The sequence below is a fragment of the Ursus maritimus genome, unplaced genomic scaffold (assembly GCF_017311325.1).
Source record: "Ursus maritimus isolate PB19 unplaced genomic scaffold, ASM1731132v1 scaffold_24, whole genome shotgun sequence".
Classification (NCBI taxonomy): domain Eukaryota; kingdom Metazoa; phylum Chordata; class Mammalia; order Carnivora; family Ursidae; genus Ursus; species Ursus maritimus.
In genome coordinates, this window is record NW_024424897.1 from 33,458,428 (window position 1) to 33,478,417 (window position 19,990).

Consider the following 19,990-nt stretch of genomic DNA (forward strand, 5'->3'; position numbering starts at 1 on the left):
AAACTAGGATGCTAATTTATTAATTTACAAGAGAGGGTTATGGGGATGCCTAGGGGGCTCAGTCGGTTGGGCATCTGCCCTCGGCTTGGGTTGTGATGCCGGGGTCATGGGATTGAGCCCCACATCGGGCTCCTTGCTGGGTGGGGAGCCTGCTTCTCCCTCTGCCTGCCACTCTTCCCGCTGTGCTCTCTGTCTCTCCCTGACAAATAAATAAATAAAAATCTTAAAAAAAAAAAAAAGAATATGATGGAGATGAGACAGAGAAAGACAGTGTTGATTGGCAGCTACCTTTACTTTGGGGGATATAGGAATCCACTGAAGGTTTTTGAACATGAGGTATTTTAAGTAATCTCTACACCCAACGTGGGGCTCAAACTGACAACCCTCAGATCAAGAGTTGCATGCTCCACCCACTGAGCCAGCCAGGCGCCCCTAAGATGGACTTGTTTTTTTTAGAAAAGGAATTGTTTGCTGACTAAAGATAGAAGTTGTGAGAGAAGGCAGTCAAATTCATATTGCCCAACTTCCTTTAAAAAGAGTCACCATGGGGGCGCCTGGGTGGCACAGTGGTTAAGCGTCTGCCTTCGGCTCAGGGCGTGATCCCGGCGTTCTGGGATCGAGCCCCACATCAGGCTCCTCTGCTAGGAGCCTGCTTCTTCCTCTCCCACTCCCCCTGCTTGTGTTCCCTCTCTCGCTGGCTGTCTCTATCTCTGTCGAATAAATAAATAAAATCTTTAAAAAAAAAAAAATAAAAAGAGTCACCACTATGATATATAATTAAATTAAGACTATTGGAGTCATGAAGCTTTAAGCCGTATGGTCATGACTGAATTTAGTCTTCCTAATTAGATTTGGAAGAGTCTTGACTTACTTATCAGGGGTTTTGTTTCATTTTGTTTTGTTTTTGTGTTTTAGTGTGGGGCACATTTGCAGATGGCTTCTCTCACTTAACGATTTTTCTCCTCACTAGTTTCAGTTTGGGGGCATTTTCCAGATCTTGCTTTTAGATATGTTCTTGCTCTTCCTGTGTATCCACTATTTCTTCATTTTCTGTGAAGTATATTCACAGATTAAGTGAATTAAAAGTAACTTAATGTTGTTTTTCTTCCATTTAGGTTGAAGGTTAAGATTTCTGTTGTTTATTACACTGTTCTTATCTTACACTTTGTATCTTTGACTGACAGCTGCCATGCAAAGAAAGCCCAAATCATATTCGTCGTCTTTAATGGATCAGATTCCTATCAAATTCCTTATTCGACAGGCTCAAGGGCTGCAACAGGAGTTGGGAGGTATTTGTTTTCTTGCCTTTTACTGCTAACGTTTATTGTTAAAGATACCTTACTGTGTATAGTGTTAGGAAGTATAAAATGTGCTCAGTGGTTAAAAAAAAAAATTCAAACAATTCAGGAGTGAAAGTCCTCTTTACATCACTCACTCTCTTACTTCTTTCATTCCTCCTTCCCCAAAACTCAGTTTTATTTTGGTATGTAATTTTAGACATTTTTTTTATAAGTTGAGCCATATGAAATTGCAGGTATTCAACTTTTTTGACCTACAAAAATGCAGTTTCATATGGTTGAAGCTAATAGATACACACATGAGTAAAAAATTGTTTTTTTAAACTATGAATGGCATTATACCTTATCCCTTCTGAGACTTGTTTTTTTCTCTTGGAGTCTTAGAAATCTTTTTATGCCAGTATGTATAGATCTACCTTATTGCTTTTAATTCATCCATAATATTCCGTAGCATGGAATTACTATGTTTTTTACTGTAAAATTGTCAAATAGATATATAGTAATAGTTTTTGAAATTCAATTTTTTTCCTTAATTTAACACCTCTTTTTCTAACATTTGAGTATGGGTTTTTTGTTTGTTTCTATGAAGTTGAAGTTTTCTTTTTCTTTCTCTGTTATGGTTGATTTCAAGCAGGAACAAAGATGACCTTCTTTCGTCACCTTTAACCAGATGTGTGCATTTATTTACTTATATCTTTGCATAAACTAATGTTATATTTGGCAATGTTTGGCAACTAACATTTTATTGAGGAGCTTATGAAATGTAGATTAATTTTCACTATGTAAGCAGTCATTTTGTGACTTTTGAGACAGTCTTAACTGTACGTGTAGTTATGCATTTAGATATTTAAATGTTTAATACTTTTGATTGCAGCATTTATTCAAACAGAAATATTAATTTTAAGCAGTTTCTATGACAAAGGAGGCAGATACTCTCCCTACTGGGACTAAGTGGTATGATTTGATCTAAGTTGCATAATAAGGAGATTATTGGATGAAAAGTACTTTTATTACAACTAATACTGTTACTACTACTCTTGTAACTCTGATGAGGATGATGATATAGTAACAACAATATTTATTAGGTATTTATGTGCCAAACACTTAGCATAGTGATACTTCAGATATCTAAATAGACATTTTCTACAGAATCATTTATCATTAAAAATAATAGTCATGAATAGTCAAACTGTGCTATAAGCAAAACGTTAGAAAGAATACTTTGATTTAGTAAAACGAAGTTTCCCGTTCCTTTTGAGCTTCCTTAACTCTTCTTGAAGGAAGATAAATGTACTGTCTCGTAGGTATCATCCATACTGCTTTGATTGGCTGACATACTTAGTTGTGTGACTCAGGGAACTTTCATAAATGTCTTTCAGGCTGTTGCCTTACAGTAGAATGGAGACAATATTGCTTACCTTGAAGGGACATTAGGGAGAAATGAAAAAATGTACACAGAGTGCCTGAGATCTTTTAGGCACTCAAAGTGGGCAACTTTGATTTTACCCATCTGTGGCAGTGATTCTGAACTGGGTTGGAAGAGAGCACATGTTCTTCTGTAGACGCCTATCAGAATTTCTGAGTAAGGCCTTTCTCAAGCTATATGTGATCTCCCCCAAATGGACATTCTTTTCCCCTTTTTTTCTTTCCTCCCCAGTCAACTCTTGAACTACTGCTATGTCAAACAACTGTTTCCTGATGGGAGACTTTTATGTTGGGATAGGGTGGAAGAAAGCTTGAGAACTTTTGATAAAACCAGTAGTTTCCACCTTTTTGTGTATCAAATCACTTGGGGATCTTTATTTAAGCAGATTCTCTGGCTGAATTACTGAACAGAAATTCTCAAAGGGTAGTGTGCATGCACAAGATGCGCCCATTCCTTTGGTTTGCGGAAAATGAAAGGGACAAGGGAGAGGGGAGTGAGGAGATAAGATGTTGGTATTCGAGAATGAAGAATCCATTTGACATCTTGTAAATTTTCAAGGGCTACATTCTGCTTTACTACGTCTCCTTGCAACTAATTACCCACATTTATGCATTGTGGATGATTGGATCTGTGAAGAAGAAATCACAGGGACTGATGCCCTGTTAAGGCGAATGCTACTGACCAATAATGCCAAAAACCACTCTCCTAAACAACTCCAAGAAGGTATAGTAAATTGGATACCCCTTTTATGCCTTTAGTAGTACAGAGATGTTAGGCTCATTGAAATCGTAAAATCATGCAGAATTTTCCTGGGTATGTAACAATGTTTGGTCAATATATTTTAAGTAATTTTCTTTGAGTTTAAGGAGTTTTATACCTTTTTTTAAAAAAAATTATTTTTTAATTTATTTATTTGAGAGAGAGAGAAAGTGCACGTGAGTTGGGGGAGGAGCAGAGGGAGAGGAACAAGCAGACTATGCACTCAGCGTGGAGCCCTACTCAGGGCTTGATCTCAGGACCCTGAGGTCATGACCTGAGCGGAAATCAAGAGTCAGACACTTAACAGTCGCCCTCGGAGTTTTAACCTTTTCTTCTGACGTGCTTGTATCTGTTTTCTCATAGTTTCTACGTTACATCACTAAACAGGTCATGTGGTTTTAGAAAGGTCCTAAACTGGTCGGGAATAAATGCTGTGGAATAGAGCAATATTACTTGCCGTTAATGGATAATGTTCAAGCACTGTCAAATAGAAATATGACATGAGCTACATATGTAATTGTAAACTTTCTATAGCCACATTAAAAAGTAAAACACAGACAAAAGTAGTTTTAATAATTATTTTAGTTAGCCCAATATATCAATATATTATCATTTCATCATGTAATCAATATAAAAAATATTAATGAGATATTTTGCTGTTTTTCCACAGAAAGTCTTTGCAGTCTGGTATATATTTTATACTCACAGCACATCTCAGTTTGCACTAGCTGCTTTTCTTAGGTGTTCAGTAGCCAGGTGTGGTTAGTGACTATTCTACTGAAAAGCACAGTTCTAGAAATTTTTTACTAACAGCAGTCTGCTGGATACTTACATCCTAGAAAGGGGGCCACCCAGATGGAAAATATCAAGAAGTTTGAATCTTATTGAATGTTACTACCAAAAGCAATACTTGGGTATATTTTCATGTTTTGGTCAATGTTTAAAATTAATCTGAATCACCAGGGAGATGACATTTGTCTTTGTGTCACTAATGTGTTTTTTAAAATGGGATTTTTATAACTTTTATCTTTATGATTATTTTTATCTTTATGATATAAGTATACTTAACATGAATTTTTCTTAGGCCTTTATTTTAAGTGTAGCCAAAACTTGTGGCCAGGATTGAAAGTTTTACTCTTTTTCAGCAATAATGTTTCCTTGATTTGTGTGGTATGTAGTCTGATAGGAAAGTATTACCAAATATTATTTGGTAAGTTGTACAGAATTTAGATCATGACTGCCAAGTTTTCCTTTTAGCATTTTCAGCTGTCCCAGTAAGTCACACACAAGTGATGCAGATTCTAGAACACTTGACTCTACTCTCTGCCAGTGAACTTATACCTTATGCAGAAGTATTAACATCCAATATGAACCAGCTATTGAATTCAGGGGTTCCACGGCGAATTCTTCAAACCGTCAATAAACTGTGGATGGTTCTTAATACTGTGATGCCTAGAAGGTAATTTCAGTGTATTGTTTCATGTAATAAGTAAGCATATAGCAGTGATTGTATACAATAACCTAAACTTAAATGTTGAAAAAATTGTTGATTATCTGACAATATAAATCCATTCTGAAGACTACTAATTAAAGAGCTGTTATAACTTTAAGGAAAAGAATAAACTTTAAGGGGTGCCTGGGTGGCGCAGTCGTTAAGCATCTGCCTTCGGCTCAGGGCGTGATCCCAGCGTTCTGGGATCGAGCCCCACATCAGGCTCCTCCGCTAGGAGCCTGCTTCTTCCTCTCCCACTCCCCCTGCTTGTGTTCCCTCTCTCACTTGCTGTCTGTCTCTGTCAAATAAATAAATAAAATCTTTAAAAAAAAAAAAATAAACTTTAAGAAGCAGAGAAACCTTAAAGTATTTCCAACTTGAGAAAGTTCTTTAAAAATGTTCTCACATATCTCTCATTTGCAGCTAATTGTGATTCAGATCATCTTGTGTCTTGCAGTCCTTAGCATGGCTTCAAATTTTGCCGTGCATTAAAATCACCTGGAGAGCTTTATTTAAAGCTCCTGATCTGCAAGTTGTACCCCATGCTAATTAAATCAGAAAGTCTGTTGCTGGGAGTTAGTCATTAGTATTTTTCTTTAAAAATACTAATTTTTAATATTTAAATATTTTTAATATATATATATTTTTAAGGATTTCCTGAGTGAATCTAGCACACGTCAAGTTTAGAGAACACTGGATTAGTTATTTTGCTTTAGGAAGATGAGTCTCTCCTGTTCCATGTATTGCATCAAAAACACCTGTTCTAAATAGGTGATGGGATTAAGGAGTGTACTTGTGATGAGCACAGGGTGTTATATGGAAGTGGTGATTCTACTAAACTGTACACCTGAAACTAATATTACACAGTCTGTTAACTAACTGGACTTTAAATAAAATAAAAACAACAACAAAAACCCTCTTTAAATAGAAAAACAAAAAACACCTAGTCTGCTCTAAAAAAACCCCAGAATACTGGGCTGGAGTTACCTGAGTTTTTAATTCAATAGGTCTGGGAATATTTATGCTTTTTATTTTAGTATTTTAAATTTTTTTAAAGATTTTATTTATTTGTGAGAGAGAGTTGCACAAGTGGGGGAGGGGAAGGGGGGGCAGAGGGAGAGGGAGATGCAGGCTTCCCACTGAGTAGGGAGCCCGATGTGTGGCTTGATCCCAGGACCCTGGGATCATGACCTGAGCTGAAGGCAGACGCTTAACCGACTGAGCCACCCAGGTGTCCCATATTTATGCTTCTTAAATGTAATTTTACTTATATCAAATGAATAAATGCACATAACTTAAGAACTTACATAGTATATTCCTTTCCATTTTAAGACTGCTGCTCCCCAGAGACAGCTGTTTTCAGCTCTTCAACCTTTTTATTCTGGCATTTATATCCCCCCATCTATCTCAATAACATACTTAAATTACTATGATTTCCTGACTTTCCAATTTAGAAATTATCTGTGACTTTCCACTATACAAGATGAAGTGTTAGCCCTCTTACCTGTTTCCTCCCCTGTGAGTCCCTCTTCCTCCAACACACACTTTCCTTTCCTCCATTTCTCCCAATGGAGTAATACCAAAATTTTTGGTTAAAGTAGTACTCAGTGTGCCTGTTATTATGACTTCATTAGTGCTGTTTTTATAGTTGATACATGCACTATCCTTTGATTACAATTTCTTTCTTATACAGCTGCCTTCCTTCATATCTGACACACAAACCTGAGTTAATAATTCCTTCTTCCATTTACTTGTGGTTTTGTTTTGTTTTTGTGTTCGTTTTGTATCAATAACTAATTCATCCCTAAACTCCATTACTGAGAGTACATTTACTTTATAATTGTTATAACATATCAGGTAATGTCTCAGTAACATTTTTTTTCTTGGAAACATTCCTTTCATAGCTTTCCATCCGTATGTTTTAATTTGCGACATGCACAATAGCCATCCTGGAATTGGTTTTTTCTCTCTTCTTTGTTGAATTCCATGTTTTTCTCTGTCGTTGGTGTAGTTCCTTATTTTAGTGAGTGAAACTCACACTCAAGTTGCTTCCTGAGAAAGGGTGCTTAGGGAACTTATTTATTTATCATTCTACTGAATGAATTGAACTTCCCTTGTTGCTATTAATTAATCCGGTGATATATCAACTTCCACTCCTTTGTATGTGACCATTGTTTTTCCTCTCTTAAATTGTTGGTTTTTTTCCTTTTACTGTTTTCTGGAATTTTATGATGATGTATTTTGGTGTGTGTGGGGTTTTTTATTCATAGTGTTGGGTGCTTGGCCTTCTTTTTGGTCTGGGGACCAATGCCTTCATTTCTAAGACCATTTTCTTATATATTTTTTCTTCAGTGATTTCTTTCCCTTTGTTTTGTGTAATTTTTTGTAATTTAGCTTTTAGGCCTCTTATTTTAAAACCCCTTATTTTCTGATTTTTTTCTCTTTTTTTTAAATTTGTCTTTTGAATATACTTTGAGTATTTCCTCAATGTTATCTTCTGGTCTTTTTTTTGAATTTAAAAAATTTGTTAATATCTTAATCTCTAAGAGCTCTTTCTTACCTGAACATTTTTAGTTTTCTTTTTTCTTTCTTTCTTTTTTTTTTTTTTTAAAGTAGGCTCCATGCCCAGCATGGAGCCCAACATGGGGCTTAAACTCATGACCTGAGATCAAGAGTCAGACGCTTAACTGAGCTGCCCAAGTGTCCCTTACCTGAATATTTTTAAATGCCTCCTGTTCTTGTTTCATATGTGCAATATTCTATCCTTGAAGGATATTAATTATAGGCTTTAAAAAGTTTCTCATCCCTATATTCTCTGTTTCTTTGAAGTTTCTTTCTGTTTGCATATTTTAATCTTTTTCAAACTAGATGCTTTCCTTAAATGTCTGATGACTCTTGGCTATCCCTTCATATTTAAGAGTGGGCAAGCTCTGTGTGCAAGTTGGGGCTGATGGACTCCTGGGCTTCACTGTAAGAGATCAGGTACCCTTCCTATTGGCATATCCCTTAGTAATTCTGATGTGCAATCAGGTTAGTAATGACTTTTAGAGTTTATTGATATCTAATCTCAAAGTGGCATCTCACATTGAGATTTTATGATGATACAGAACCATGGCTTATTTATGGGGCCAGATACAGTTTCAAAGTGCTAAGGTTTTAATTCATACTTTTATTTTATGTGCCATGATTATTCCATTATAACTGTGAGGATTTTTGAAACTACGTTGTGTTTACTGTTTTATCTTCATTTGTTTTGGAGACATCATAATAAGTTAGATTTCAGTAGTTCTTAGTTTTTCCAAGTTCATTCACACCTGTTTTTAAATTTTTTCTTGAATATATCCTTCTAAGTTAGGGCTGAATGGCTGCAGGTTTCAACTATAATATAGCTGTTTTTGAACATGTGATTATTTCCTCGTCAGGCTATGGGTAATGACAGTGAATGCACTTCAGCCTTCAATAAAGTTTGTACGGCAACAAAAGTATACTCAGAATGACCTGATGATAGATCCTCTCATTGTCCTAAGATGTGACCAGAGGGTACACAGGTATGTATCATTTTAGTTTCAGTTTTATTCTGAAGTTATACTTTGGAGAGTCAAAAGAAATCGAAGAAATTCAGTTTGAACGTCTTAGTAATTGGCAGTGTGCACTGTGAGGTGGGTTTTTTTTGTTTGTTTTTGTTTTGTCTACATTCAGGAACTATTCAGTTTAATATTTAATACGTGATTAGTAAAATCTAGCCTTGTTGTTAGCATTTTTGAAAAAGGTTTTTAAAAATTCGCTTATTATGAACCACTGCTTGCATTTAAACTGTGATCTTTTTGGCATCCGCAGTTGTGATATCAGCTTCATTGATTCCACATTTGTCTATGATTTCTTGCCAGTTGCTGAGCTTAATCAATTGCTTTGAAGTGGCTTCACCTCAGGAGGCCAATTTAATTAATTCACATCGTTAATATTTGAATTTCCAATTACTGTGCTAAGTAATAAAATGATACATAGGTTAAAGTGATTATCACCTGTATGGAGAAGTAAGACAAATACATGGAAAGTTAAATAATATGGTCATATGCAGGTGAATGGTTTAGTAAATGGATGCTATTAAAGGTTCAGGGAAGATGTAGAGTAAGTAGGACCTGAGTAGTATTTTAAAGGATAGAAATGGGGTTTAGATCTAATGATCGGGATAAGGGGTTAAGAAAGGCATTGTGGGGGAAAAGGAACAGTGTGAGCAAAAGTGTAGAAGCACAAATGAAAAAGGCTTGGAATGGAGGGATAATTTGTTGAGAGGAGCACCCTTTAGAATTGGAATGTCAGGTTAGCCTTGAATTTAGCCTTGAATATTAGGATAAAGAGGTCATTTAGGTGGTAACTTAAGAAGACAAGCTTTGCATTAAATGGCTTAGAGGAAGAAGAAAATGGAGGTAACGAAGACTTAACTAGGATATACACTCTATGAATGTAGTCATCTGTCCTCAACCCAAGGGATGACATTCATGAAGTGACAAAATTTGCAAAATCAGTTATATATGGTTTGGTGAAATCGAGGTCTCATAGGAAATAGGAGTCAGGAAAATGAACAGTTTAAATGACATTAAGTATCTAATAAAAGAAAAAGAGCAGTAAATAACACTTCCAGAAAAGAGCAACTTCTAAAACAATTTATCAGTGTTAAAAATCCATTTAAGTAAGTAACCTTTCACCTGAATTGCCTCCAGTTATTCAGGAAGTTGTCAAATTTTGCTATTATAATGTATATGTTTTCTTCGTAGCCTGGATTTTCTCTTAACTTGCGAACTTTTCCCCAGGTTAATAGATATTCTGATGTTAATTGGCTGTATAGTATTCCACATAGTTATGCTATGCTTAACCCAATCCTTATTGTTGGGCATTTTGTTTATTTCTGTTTTTTGTTATTATCAATAGTGCAGTGGTGACTATTCTATGTACTATTTCCTTAGAGCAGATTCTTTTTTTAAAAATATTTTATTTTATTTTTTTTAAAGTTTATTTATTGAAATAATCTCTGTATCCAATATGGGACTCAAACTCAGGACCCCAAGATGAAGAGACGCATGCCCTTCCAACTGAGCCAGCCAGGTGCCCCTGAGCAGATTCTTAAAAATGGAATTATGGGGGCAAAAGTAACATGCTTATTTTCAAGGTTTTTGATTCATATTTTTCATATTCATATGTTGATTCATATTCATTTTTTCATTCTGCCATCTAGAAAGGCTGAACCAGTTTACATTCCCAAAGCAGTGTTTGATAAATTGCACTTCACTACTTTATGTAATATTTTCCAATTTGATAGGTGAAAACTTGATTCTCATTTTAATTTGTATATTAGATTGAATATTTAAATATGCTTATTGGCTGTTGATATCTCTTCTTTATATTTTAGTCTAGTTTTCTGTTGAAATACGTATCTTTTTTGGTTTGGAAAGAGTCCTTCATAAAGGATATTAGCACTTTATATGTATATTACAGTTTTTTCCTTTGTGTTTTGTTTTGCCTTTTAATTTTGTTAATTTTTTAAAATTTAGTTTTTTTACCAAGTGATCATCCACATGATTTTTAAAGATATCAAACAATATAAAAGATATACACATATAAAAAGATATAATGTTTAGGATTTGCTTTGAACTAACCCATTGGTGGTGATGGGAAGGAAAGTGGATGGGAGTGTAGAGAAAATGACTGGCCATGTGTCGGTAACTGTTGAAGGTAGGTGATAATTTCTTGGAGATTCATTGTCATATTCCCTTTTTTATGTATGTATGAAAGTTTTCATTATATACATTAGTAAGTGAACAAACAAGAAGATGAACAGTAAGAAAAAGGTGTACAGTGTAAAGTCTTATTGTTCTCTCTCATATCTACCATGTTGCTATGGCGAAAGCAAAATTGCTCTTTGACCTCTTGGCCAATCCCTGTTCCATCTCCAGAGGAAACTTTGTTGTCATACTAGTGTGTATGTAGCTTTATTTTGTATTTACAAATTTATAAGTAGAAATACTTTTTCTTTCAGTGGTTTAAAAAAACTTAAGTTATTATATTATAGGCACGTTTTTGTTCTTTTTTAAAAAAACTTACTGTTGTTCACATGTTTTCCATATTGATATGCATAGGTCTAACTCATTTGTTTTAACTGCTGCATAGTAACCCATATGTAAATTACTAGGCTTGTCCTCCAGAAACTCTGATTCAGAATTTTGGAGTGGAGCTTGAGATTTTTGGAAACATTGCCATAGTTTTTTAATACCGACATATTTTTTTCACTATAAAAACGTAGATGTTTATTGTAGAAAATTTGGACATTTCAGAAAAACCATTGATATATCGATTAAGCTGTTTCCATTGTTACATGGTTATAAACACAGCTGTACTGCCTGTTTATGCATGCATGCTAGTTCCTTCTGTGATAGACTGAGACGTGGCATTGTCAGGTTATTCTAAGGGCTTGGCTTTTTTTTTTTTTTAAGATTTTATTTATTTATTAGAGAGAGCACACACGCACAAGTTGGGGGAGTATCAGTGGGAGAAACAGACTCCCCGCTGAGCACAGAGCTCAATAGGGGCTTGATTCCAGGACCCTGAGATTGTGACCTTAGTTGAAGGCAGAAGCTTAACTGACTGAGCCACTCAGGCGTCCCAGGGCTTGGCTTTTTAAATTTTAGTGGTTACTAATTTATCATTTCTTTCCTTTTTAATATTTAATTTTTATGTTCTTATCTCATTTAATCTGTAATGATCTTTGAGGTATGAATAACTGTACTCTTTATAGATGAGGAAACTGAGGCTCAGTAAGTAACTTATCCCAGGTCAAGTGGATGAAGCACTTTTGGAATAGCAAGTTGTCTTGCTCCAAAGAAGAAACAGGAGTAGAAAGAATAAATATTCTGTTCTAGTCTCCTTCATCTTAATCAATAACAGAATATTTCTCTTTTTTTTTTTTAAAGATTTTATTTATTTATTCGACAGAGATAGAGACAGTCAGCGAGAGAGGGAACACAAGCAGGGGGAGTGGGAGAGGAAGAAGCAGGCTCATAGCGGAGGAGCCCGACGTGGGGCTCGATCCGATAACGCCGGGATCACGCCCTGAGCCGAAGGCAGACGCCTAACCGCTGTGCCACCCAGGCGCCCCAGAATATTTCTCTTTTTAGGACAGGTGCTTTGCAGGTTCCCATTTAAGAGACTTACTGGCAGTGCCATTTTTTTTGCAAAAAAGGCATCTTTTCTCTAGGGCATACATTGTATTTGGCTTAGTTGATAAGGTGAAATAGATAATATTTAATATATATTCAATATTCAATATAATTTTGAAATATAGAGGATAAGACAAATATATTAAACTTTTATTTTTAGAATAAATATTTCAGTGGAAGAGTGTTACTTATTACTCTTTTTAGGTTTTTCAGGTACTGTTCAGGACTGATTGATCATATTCCAACTAATTTATACATTTATATTCTTTCTCATGTATTTTTCTTCTTTCTGTGTTAGATGCCCCCCACTGATGGATATTACTCTACACATGTTGAATGGATATCTTCTTGCATCCAAAGCCTACCTTAGTGCTCATCTGAAGGAAACAGCGGAGCAAGATAGGCCTTCCCAGAATAATACAATAGGTTTAGTTGGGCAAACTGATGGCCCAGAGGTTACCAGAGAAGAATTGAAAAATGCATTACTGGCTGCTCAGGTAATAAAATTTAGTCAAGATAGTCATGAGTTTCCCTGTTAATATAATTAGTCAAATAGGTGGCATATGATAGCCCTTTATGTACAACGGTGACATATTGTGCATTTCTTTCATTACAGAACATATTATAATGCTGTTTCCTTTGCTTCTGATTATCAGATGGCCTATATTACTAAAATTAGGAATAATCTTCATGATATTAGTTTACTAGCCATTTAAATGAGATTTAAATTTTAACAAACTTTTTTTTTAATCAAATGGACAAGAAGTATATATATAATAAAATGTCAGGTAGTGGTAAATAGTATGACAACATAAAGAGTTCAGTTTTATATTTAGAAAAGTTTTATAACAATGTAGAATTTTACTAGAGCCTTTAGTCATTTTTGAGTAAAGCAGGAGCTGTGAGATGATTAAATGTTAAGCAATTTGAGTTCTTCAAAGCAGAAGTGTTTTCTTAGTTTGAAATATATCTTCTGAAATATTTTCATTGGCAATAAGGGGAATTAGAGTAATAATATAGATCCACAATCCCTTATCTATGGTACAAAGATCAAAAAAGTTATGAAAACTGAAGCATTTTTTTGGTAATTTAGTTGGCAGAAAGACCTGACCTGATGTCATCTCATTTGTGACAAAACTTGACTTGAATTGAGATGAAGCTATTTATGGCCTTATCCCACTTACTGTGAATGTGGTTTTGCTGCAAATATGTGAATATGTTTGCACTGTGTGCTACCCTAGTCTCTGCTGGAGATCTTATGTAATATTACATGAAAAAAGAATTCTGAGTTCTAAAATAAATCTGGCCCTCAGAATTTCAGATAAGGGATTGAGGATCATAATAGCTACCATTTATATTATGCTTACGATATGCTGAGTGCTATTCTAAGTTCTTTACATATATCAACTCATTTAATCTTTATAGCCAACCTGTGAGGTACGAAGTGTTATTATCCATTTTTACAGATTAGGAAAATGAGACTTAGGGAGGTAAAGTCACTTGTTCAAGGCTACACATTAATAAGTGGCAGCTGTATTCAAGCCTGGGTAGTCTGGCACCAGAGTCTACAAACAAAAACAACAAAACAGCAACCCCAAACCAAAAACCCTTGGACCCAAGAATGATAATTATAAAATAAAGCTAACCTTACTTTATAATCAAGTTGGTGAAACAGTTAGATGAAGTAATTGTTTTCTTCTATTCCAGGCAGTGGCTGTCTTCCAGAGATACATGTCATATATTCATTTTTGGTGTTACCTTTTCCTGCTAGATAAGAGTGATTACAGCTCTCCTTTAAATGTAGGGGCATCAGGTGTATCACCCCTCAGGAAATTACTGTTCTATGAAATGACACTCAAGCTTGTAGACTGAGCAACAATGAGCTGTACAGGTGGAATAGATGGTAAGGCAGAATTTTTCTGTGCAAAAGCAGGGCCGTAAAGAGCCCATCTTCAAATTAAAAGGGAAAAAAAGCTTTAGGAAGTGACGTTTAGGCATTAATTATTAACCACCATCTTCAGAGGAATTAATTAATTGGTGAGGAAAATGAAGCCAGGTGAGAAAAAGAGGGGAATACAGGATAGGATCTTGGGAGATGTAGGAATTTGAGAGGAAAGAAAGGAGATTCTGGTAGAAGTCATTTTTTGCTTAGGCCCCGTTCAGGATGTCACTAAATCTGAGTGCTCTTCTAGTAGAGGATTTTAAACTGCGTTCCATGGACCTGCCTTAGTGATATGTGACTGCCCTGAAATTATGCAGTGTATTTGTTTACATGTTAATTTTTATATGGAGAAGGTGTGTAGTTTTCTTCAGAGCCTTCAAAGTGTTCACGACCCTAAACAAGGTGAGAACCACTGCCCTATAGATTGCTCACATTTGCTTTTAAAAGTACCTCCTTTTTTTTTTTTTTTAAAGAAACAGGTATTTTACCAGTGTGGTTCTTGTGTAAACAAAATTAGATTTGATTTTCAAGCAAAATTCTCAAAAACTTCTTAAATTCACTGTTTTATTTGCTTGTAGGATAGTGCAGCTGTCCAAATTCTCTTGGAGATTTGCTTACCTACTGAAGAAGAGAAAGCAAAGGGTGTCAATCCAGACAGCTTGCTAAGGAATGTTCAAAGTGTTATTACTACCAGTGCTTCAAATAAGGGAATGGAGGAAGAAGACAATTTGCTGTGTAACCTTCGAGAAGTTCAGTGCCTTATCTGTTGTCTGTTACACCAGATGTACATCGCTGATCCCAACATTGCTAAACTTGTTCACTTTCAGGTGTGTTTTCAAAGAATGACACTTTTATATGGCTGACCTTGATTTTTGAGGCGGGGAGAGTGCTTTGATTACTGAATTAATAAGGATCAGTTAGAAGTCAGAGATCACACAGATGATCATGGTCCTTTGCAATATGGCCCAAAATCCAGAGTTTTTAAATTTTATTTCAGACTAATAGGTTCAGATAATTTGTCTTTATTCTGTTGCACTAGAAAGGTGAAACGCCAGGATACATGCAGGGCACTGTAGCCTTCTGAGCAACTTTTACATAAAGGAAGAAAAATCTCCCCGTGTATTTTTATCTGTATTTGACTTATAGTTGTATGTGTGTGTTTTGTGTTTTGTGTGTTTTTTTTTTTTTTTTTTAATTTCTAACTGTTCCCCCCTCTCTTGTTGAGATAGGGTTATCCATGTGAACTTTTACCTCTGACCGTCGCAGGTATTCCATCTATGCATATCTGTCTGGATTTCATACCTGAGCTTATTGCACAGCCAGAACTTGAAAAACAGGTAATGAGCATTTTGGAGGTTTAGGAAAATTTTAATCTCCCTCCAGTCTTGCTAGTTATCAAAAATTAAAAAAATTTTAATACTTAAGGATTCTTCAGAAACATGTAACATTTTGATTTTGTATTGCAGATATTTGCTATCCAGTTGCTCTCTCATTTGTGTATCCAGTATGCATTACCAAAGTCACTCAGTGTGGCTCGCCTAGCTGTGAATGTCATGGGAACTTTGCTAACAGGTGTGTAGCCAACCAACATCAATAACAGAAACTTCTAACATAAAGTAGTACATGGGTTTAGTAATATGATGTGTCTGTGTCACTAATAGTTTAATTTACACCATCTGTTCAATTATTCTTTTGAAAAATTTTTTATTGCAAGTGTGATTTCTAGTGTAGAGGAGATGAATAGGTAGGCAAATTGTATCTTTCATTTTGTGAGTAATTATATATAGATTTAAGTAAATATAGGAAGCTTTCCAGGGGGGCTTGGGTGGCTCAGTTGGTTGAGCATCCGACTCTAGATTTCAGCCCAGGAAGGTCAAGATCTCATGGTCGTGGAACTGAGCCCCCCCGTTGGGCTCTGTGCTCAGTGCAGAGTCTGCTCCGGATTCTCTCCCCCTCTGTCCCTTCCCCTGCTCTCACACATGTGTGCTCTCTCTCTCTAAATAAATAAATATAATCTTAAGGGAAAAAAACTTTCCATATTTTACGAATGAAAATCAGATATGGTTTCTGAATGTCATTAGGTCAATAGAAGACAAATTATAATTTATTAGAAAGGCTTAGAGTTCCAGAAAAATGTAATCATGATGTGTAAATATAAATATGATAGTTGTTTCCTTAAGTTCTAAAGCATACCCTAATGTTTTAATCACCATCGGGTTTGTAGAGTAAAATGGTATGAAAAGAAACTTTAGAAGATACGAAGTATAATTCAGTCTTTTAAAGTATGGCTTAGTTAGTTTCATATTCTCTTAGTGCTCCCATAATACTTTGTTCATTTTTGTTTTCATTGTATTCACCTCACGTTATTATTTTTAGTGGTTAAGAGCTTTAACTGCCTGAGTTCAATCCCAAGTCCACTATTAAGTGGCTGTGTAGCCTTGAACAAGTTTCTTTTTTTTTTAAGATTTTGTTTATTCATTTGAGAGAGGCACACAGAGAGAGAGAGAGACAGAGAGATTGGGTGGGAGTGGGGAGACAAAGAGGGAGAAGCAGACTCCCTGCTGAACAGGGAGCCCAGTGTGGGGCTCGATCCCAGGACCCTGGGATCATGACCTGAGCCGAAGGCAGATGCTTAACCAGCTGAGCCACCCAGGCACCCCCTTGAACAAGTTTCTTAATCTAAAGTTTACTTAGGAGTTTTTCTCCTCTATAAAAGAGGTATCATAGTAATACTTTCCTCATTTATAAAATGTGAGAACTAAATTAAATAATACATGAAATATACTTTTCACAGTGCTTGAGAATAACAATTTATATGTTGGATAATGGCTGACTATTAGATTGTAAGCTCCCTGAAAGCAGGGATGAGACATATCTTAGAAAACTTAGCAATCGCATATGCTTAGTATATTTAATAGGCCCATGTATGTTGAATATATATCCGTAAAGTAAAAAATTATTTAACTTCTTTCCAACAGTTTTAACACAGGCTAAGCGGTATGCTTTTTTCATGCCAACTCTGCCAAGTTTGGTCTCTTTCTGTCGAGCATTTCCTCCACTGTATGAGGATATTATGTCTTTGCTGATCCAAATAGGGCAAGTCTGTGCCTCTGATGTTGCCACTCAGACTAGAGACATTGATCCAATTATTACACGTAAGTAGTAAGTTATTTTTAAAGTTGTTTTAATATCTCAAACATAAAGGCCAAACTCCTTTCCAGATTCCTTGCCTCAATTTATTTTTTTTCCTTATGTTTTTAGGTCTTCAACAAATAAAGGAGAAACCAAGTGGATGGTCTGGTATCTGTAAAGATCCATCTTACAAAAATGGATCTGGAGACACTGGAAGTATGGATCCTGATGTACAGCTCTGTCATTGTATTGAAAGCACAATAATTGAAATAATAAACATGAGTGTTAGTGGAATTTAGAAAAAAAAAGTAAAACAAAAAAAATGAAGCTGTCTGCTGCATATACTCAATACAAATCTGCATCTTATAACAACTCTAAACTGAATGGGAACAGTAACATCTTGGATCATTAAACGATTCAGTTCAACATGAGTATAATTTAGAACTCTCTTTAAGAATTATGCTTGCTTATATTTGATTAGCAGTTCTGTGAATCTACTTTGCTGGGATGTTTATACTGTAGCAGCGGAGCTTTTTTTTTTTTTTTTTTTCTATTGGGAGCACATTTAAGAAACTCATTGCTAGAAAGTGAATTTGGCTTTGTATTTAGTTTTTGCAATGAAGAAACAGTGCCATGCCTTTAATTTCTTATAAAGATGAGTCTGTGGGTAGCCCTAGTGTTTAATGTCAGCTAGTAACAGTGTGACAATGATGCAATGATGAGAGGGAGAAAAAGGGAAGGGAGAATTCAGGAAAAATTAAGAGTTTAAATACCCAATAGAAATCGCTAAAACTTGCAATGCAAGTAATAGTAATGCAAGATGGAATTTTGCTTCTCAAGAAATAGTATTGAGAAGGCTTTAAAAAAGGCAAATAGCTTTTTGTAAATGATTTCCATGGAATTACAGATGACAATTTTAAGATTTTACATATTTGCTTCAATTTTTACTAATATGGAGACATATGTTTAAAGAGATACTTGAATAATTTGGAATTTTAAGATACTAATTTAGAAGTGTTTACAGAAACATCTTTGTGCAGAGAAGAACCTGGAAGGAGATCTCATTTAGTTTTTTTTTTAAGATTTATTTTTATAATGTTTTACTGACTTACCTAATGGTCATGGGGGGGTAATACATTGGTATCTAATTAAAGTTTAGAGCAGTGAAACACACCAAATTGAAGAGCCCTTGGTGTGCTATCAGGATTATAATTCACATCATAATTTTAGAAGATCTCTGAGTAAGGAAATACATATAGTGTTTGGACCTCAGGAAAAATTAAAAAGTGTAAAGTACCATGTTGCTGAAGGATTTTGCTGTCCTCTGTTAGTAACTTCCATTGATTAGGTAGATGCATTCAGGTAACCATAGTCCTAATTTTTTTTTCCTTAATTAAGTATCCGACACAGAAGTTACTTCTCTTTGCTTTCTGAGATCTACCTGAATGAGACACTCCTCCCAACCCCTTCAATTCCCTGCCTTGAAACAGACCTCCTCACTTGTAAAAGAAATTAGGTAGGCTAATAAGGAAGTGTGGTTTTTAAGAAAAGAAATTTAACTTCAGTCTTCTCACTAGCATATAGGCACATGTCATTTTCCTCCTTTGTAAAATGGGATTACTACTGGCCCTACCTCATAAGGGTATTATATAAGAACTAATTTGTAGCTGTTTGAAATCATGAAGTACACAGTATACTAGATGATAGAATATTTATAACTTTTATTAGATGCTTAGTGTTCAATTAAGTAATTTTGATGCAAAAAGTAAAAGCATCCACTAAAAATACCATAAGAATTTTCATATTTTTAAACAAGGCAGTTTTATAAGTCTTTTAAGATTAAATACAACTGCTCCTGTTTTGTTTTGTTTAGTTTTTAAACTGAGGCTTTGGACTATTTTGTGTGAGTAGGTAACCTCTAGCAAATCAGAAAAGGTTGAAATACGTTTTCTAACTAAATGCAGTGCACATTCCTGGATCTCTTTTCAAAGACTGGTCAAAACCTGCTGTGTTAAATAACATATGCTGTTTTTCATCAGATTTGTTGATGATGTAAATAAAATGTGTAAATATATTAGTAAATGTTAATATTCATGTATTTTAAGTTAAGGTTATAAGATTTGTCACAATGTGATTTTTTTTTATTCAAGTGAAAACAGATGTGTGCAGCTATTTTGAATATTGATTTATAAACATTCATATTCTTTATCAAATGAACTTGTAGTTTTTTGTGTTTCATTTCACTGCTACTAACTTGAAAGGGACATTTCAAGGGACTGGTACCAGGACTGTCTGGCTCCAGAGTCTGTGTGTGTCCCTTTCTGTTATGCCACATACATCAAATGGCAATACAAGATTAGAGTCAGTTGAGAGCCTTAGGAATTTAGGAGAGGAAAATCAGAATAGTTACCCTGGAGAAGTTACTTAAAAGATTAGATATTTTAAAACTTTGTAAATGCAAAATAACAACTTGAAGGCATTTTTGAGGACTTATTTTTATAAATTACCCTTCCACTGTCCTAACAATAAGTTACATTTTTAGTACTTTCCCTTCATCTTTGCTTATGCACACATATTTTCACGTAATGTAATTCATAGTATCCAGTTGGAGTCTGCTTTTTTCATTTAATTTTATATGAAATTGTCTTTTGCAAGTTGTTTAATTTTTATACTTATGGTTTATAGTAATTTATGTTTATAATTATTTTATTGGCTTCATGGTGATTGAAT

At 35.0% G+C, this 19,990-nt stretch overlaps 1 protein-coding gene across 1 annotated transcript in view; it reads left to right on the plus strand.

Annotated features, from left to right (window-relative positions):
- Window positions 1–17,686, plus strand: part of INTS2 (integrator complex subunit 2) — a 43,314-nt gene extending 25,628 nt beyond the window's left edge. Inside the window, exons 15-24 of the mRNA XM_008695460.2 lie at window positions 1,185–1,289; window positions 3,283–3,447; window positions 4,741–4,942; window positions 8,398–8,523; window positions 12,485–12,683; window positions 14,707–14,955; window positions 15,358–15,465; window positions 15,595–15,700; window positions 17,107–17,283; window positions 17,390–17,686. Of these exons, the coding sequence (XP_008693682.2) occupies window positions 1,185–1,289; window positions 3,283–3,447; window positions 4,741–4,942; window positions 8,398–8,523; window positions 12,485–12,683; window positions 14,707–14,955; window positions 15,358–15,465; window positions 15,595–15,700; window positions 17,107–17,283; window positions 17,390–17,559 (1,607 nt within the window). The 3' untranslated portion in view covers window positions 17,560–17,686. The remainder of the gene's footprint in view (window positions 1–1,184; window positions 1,290–3,282; window positions 3,448–4,740; window positions 4,943–8,397; window positions 8,524–12,484; window positions 12,684–14,706; window positions 14,956–15,357; window positions 15,466–15,594; window positions 15,701–17,106; window positions 17,284–17,389) is intronic.
- The last annotated feature ends 2,304 nt before the right edge of the window (window positions 17,687–19,990 follow it).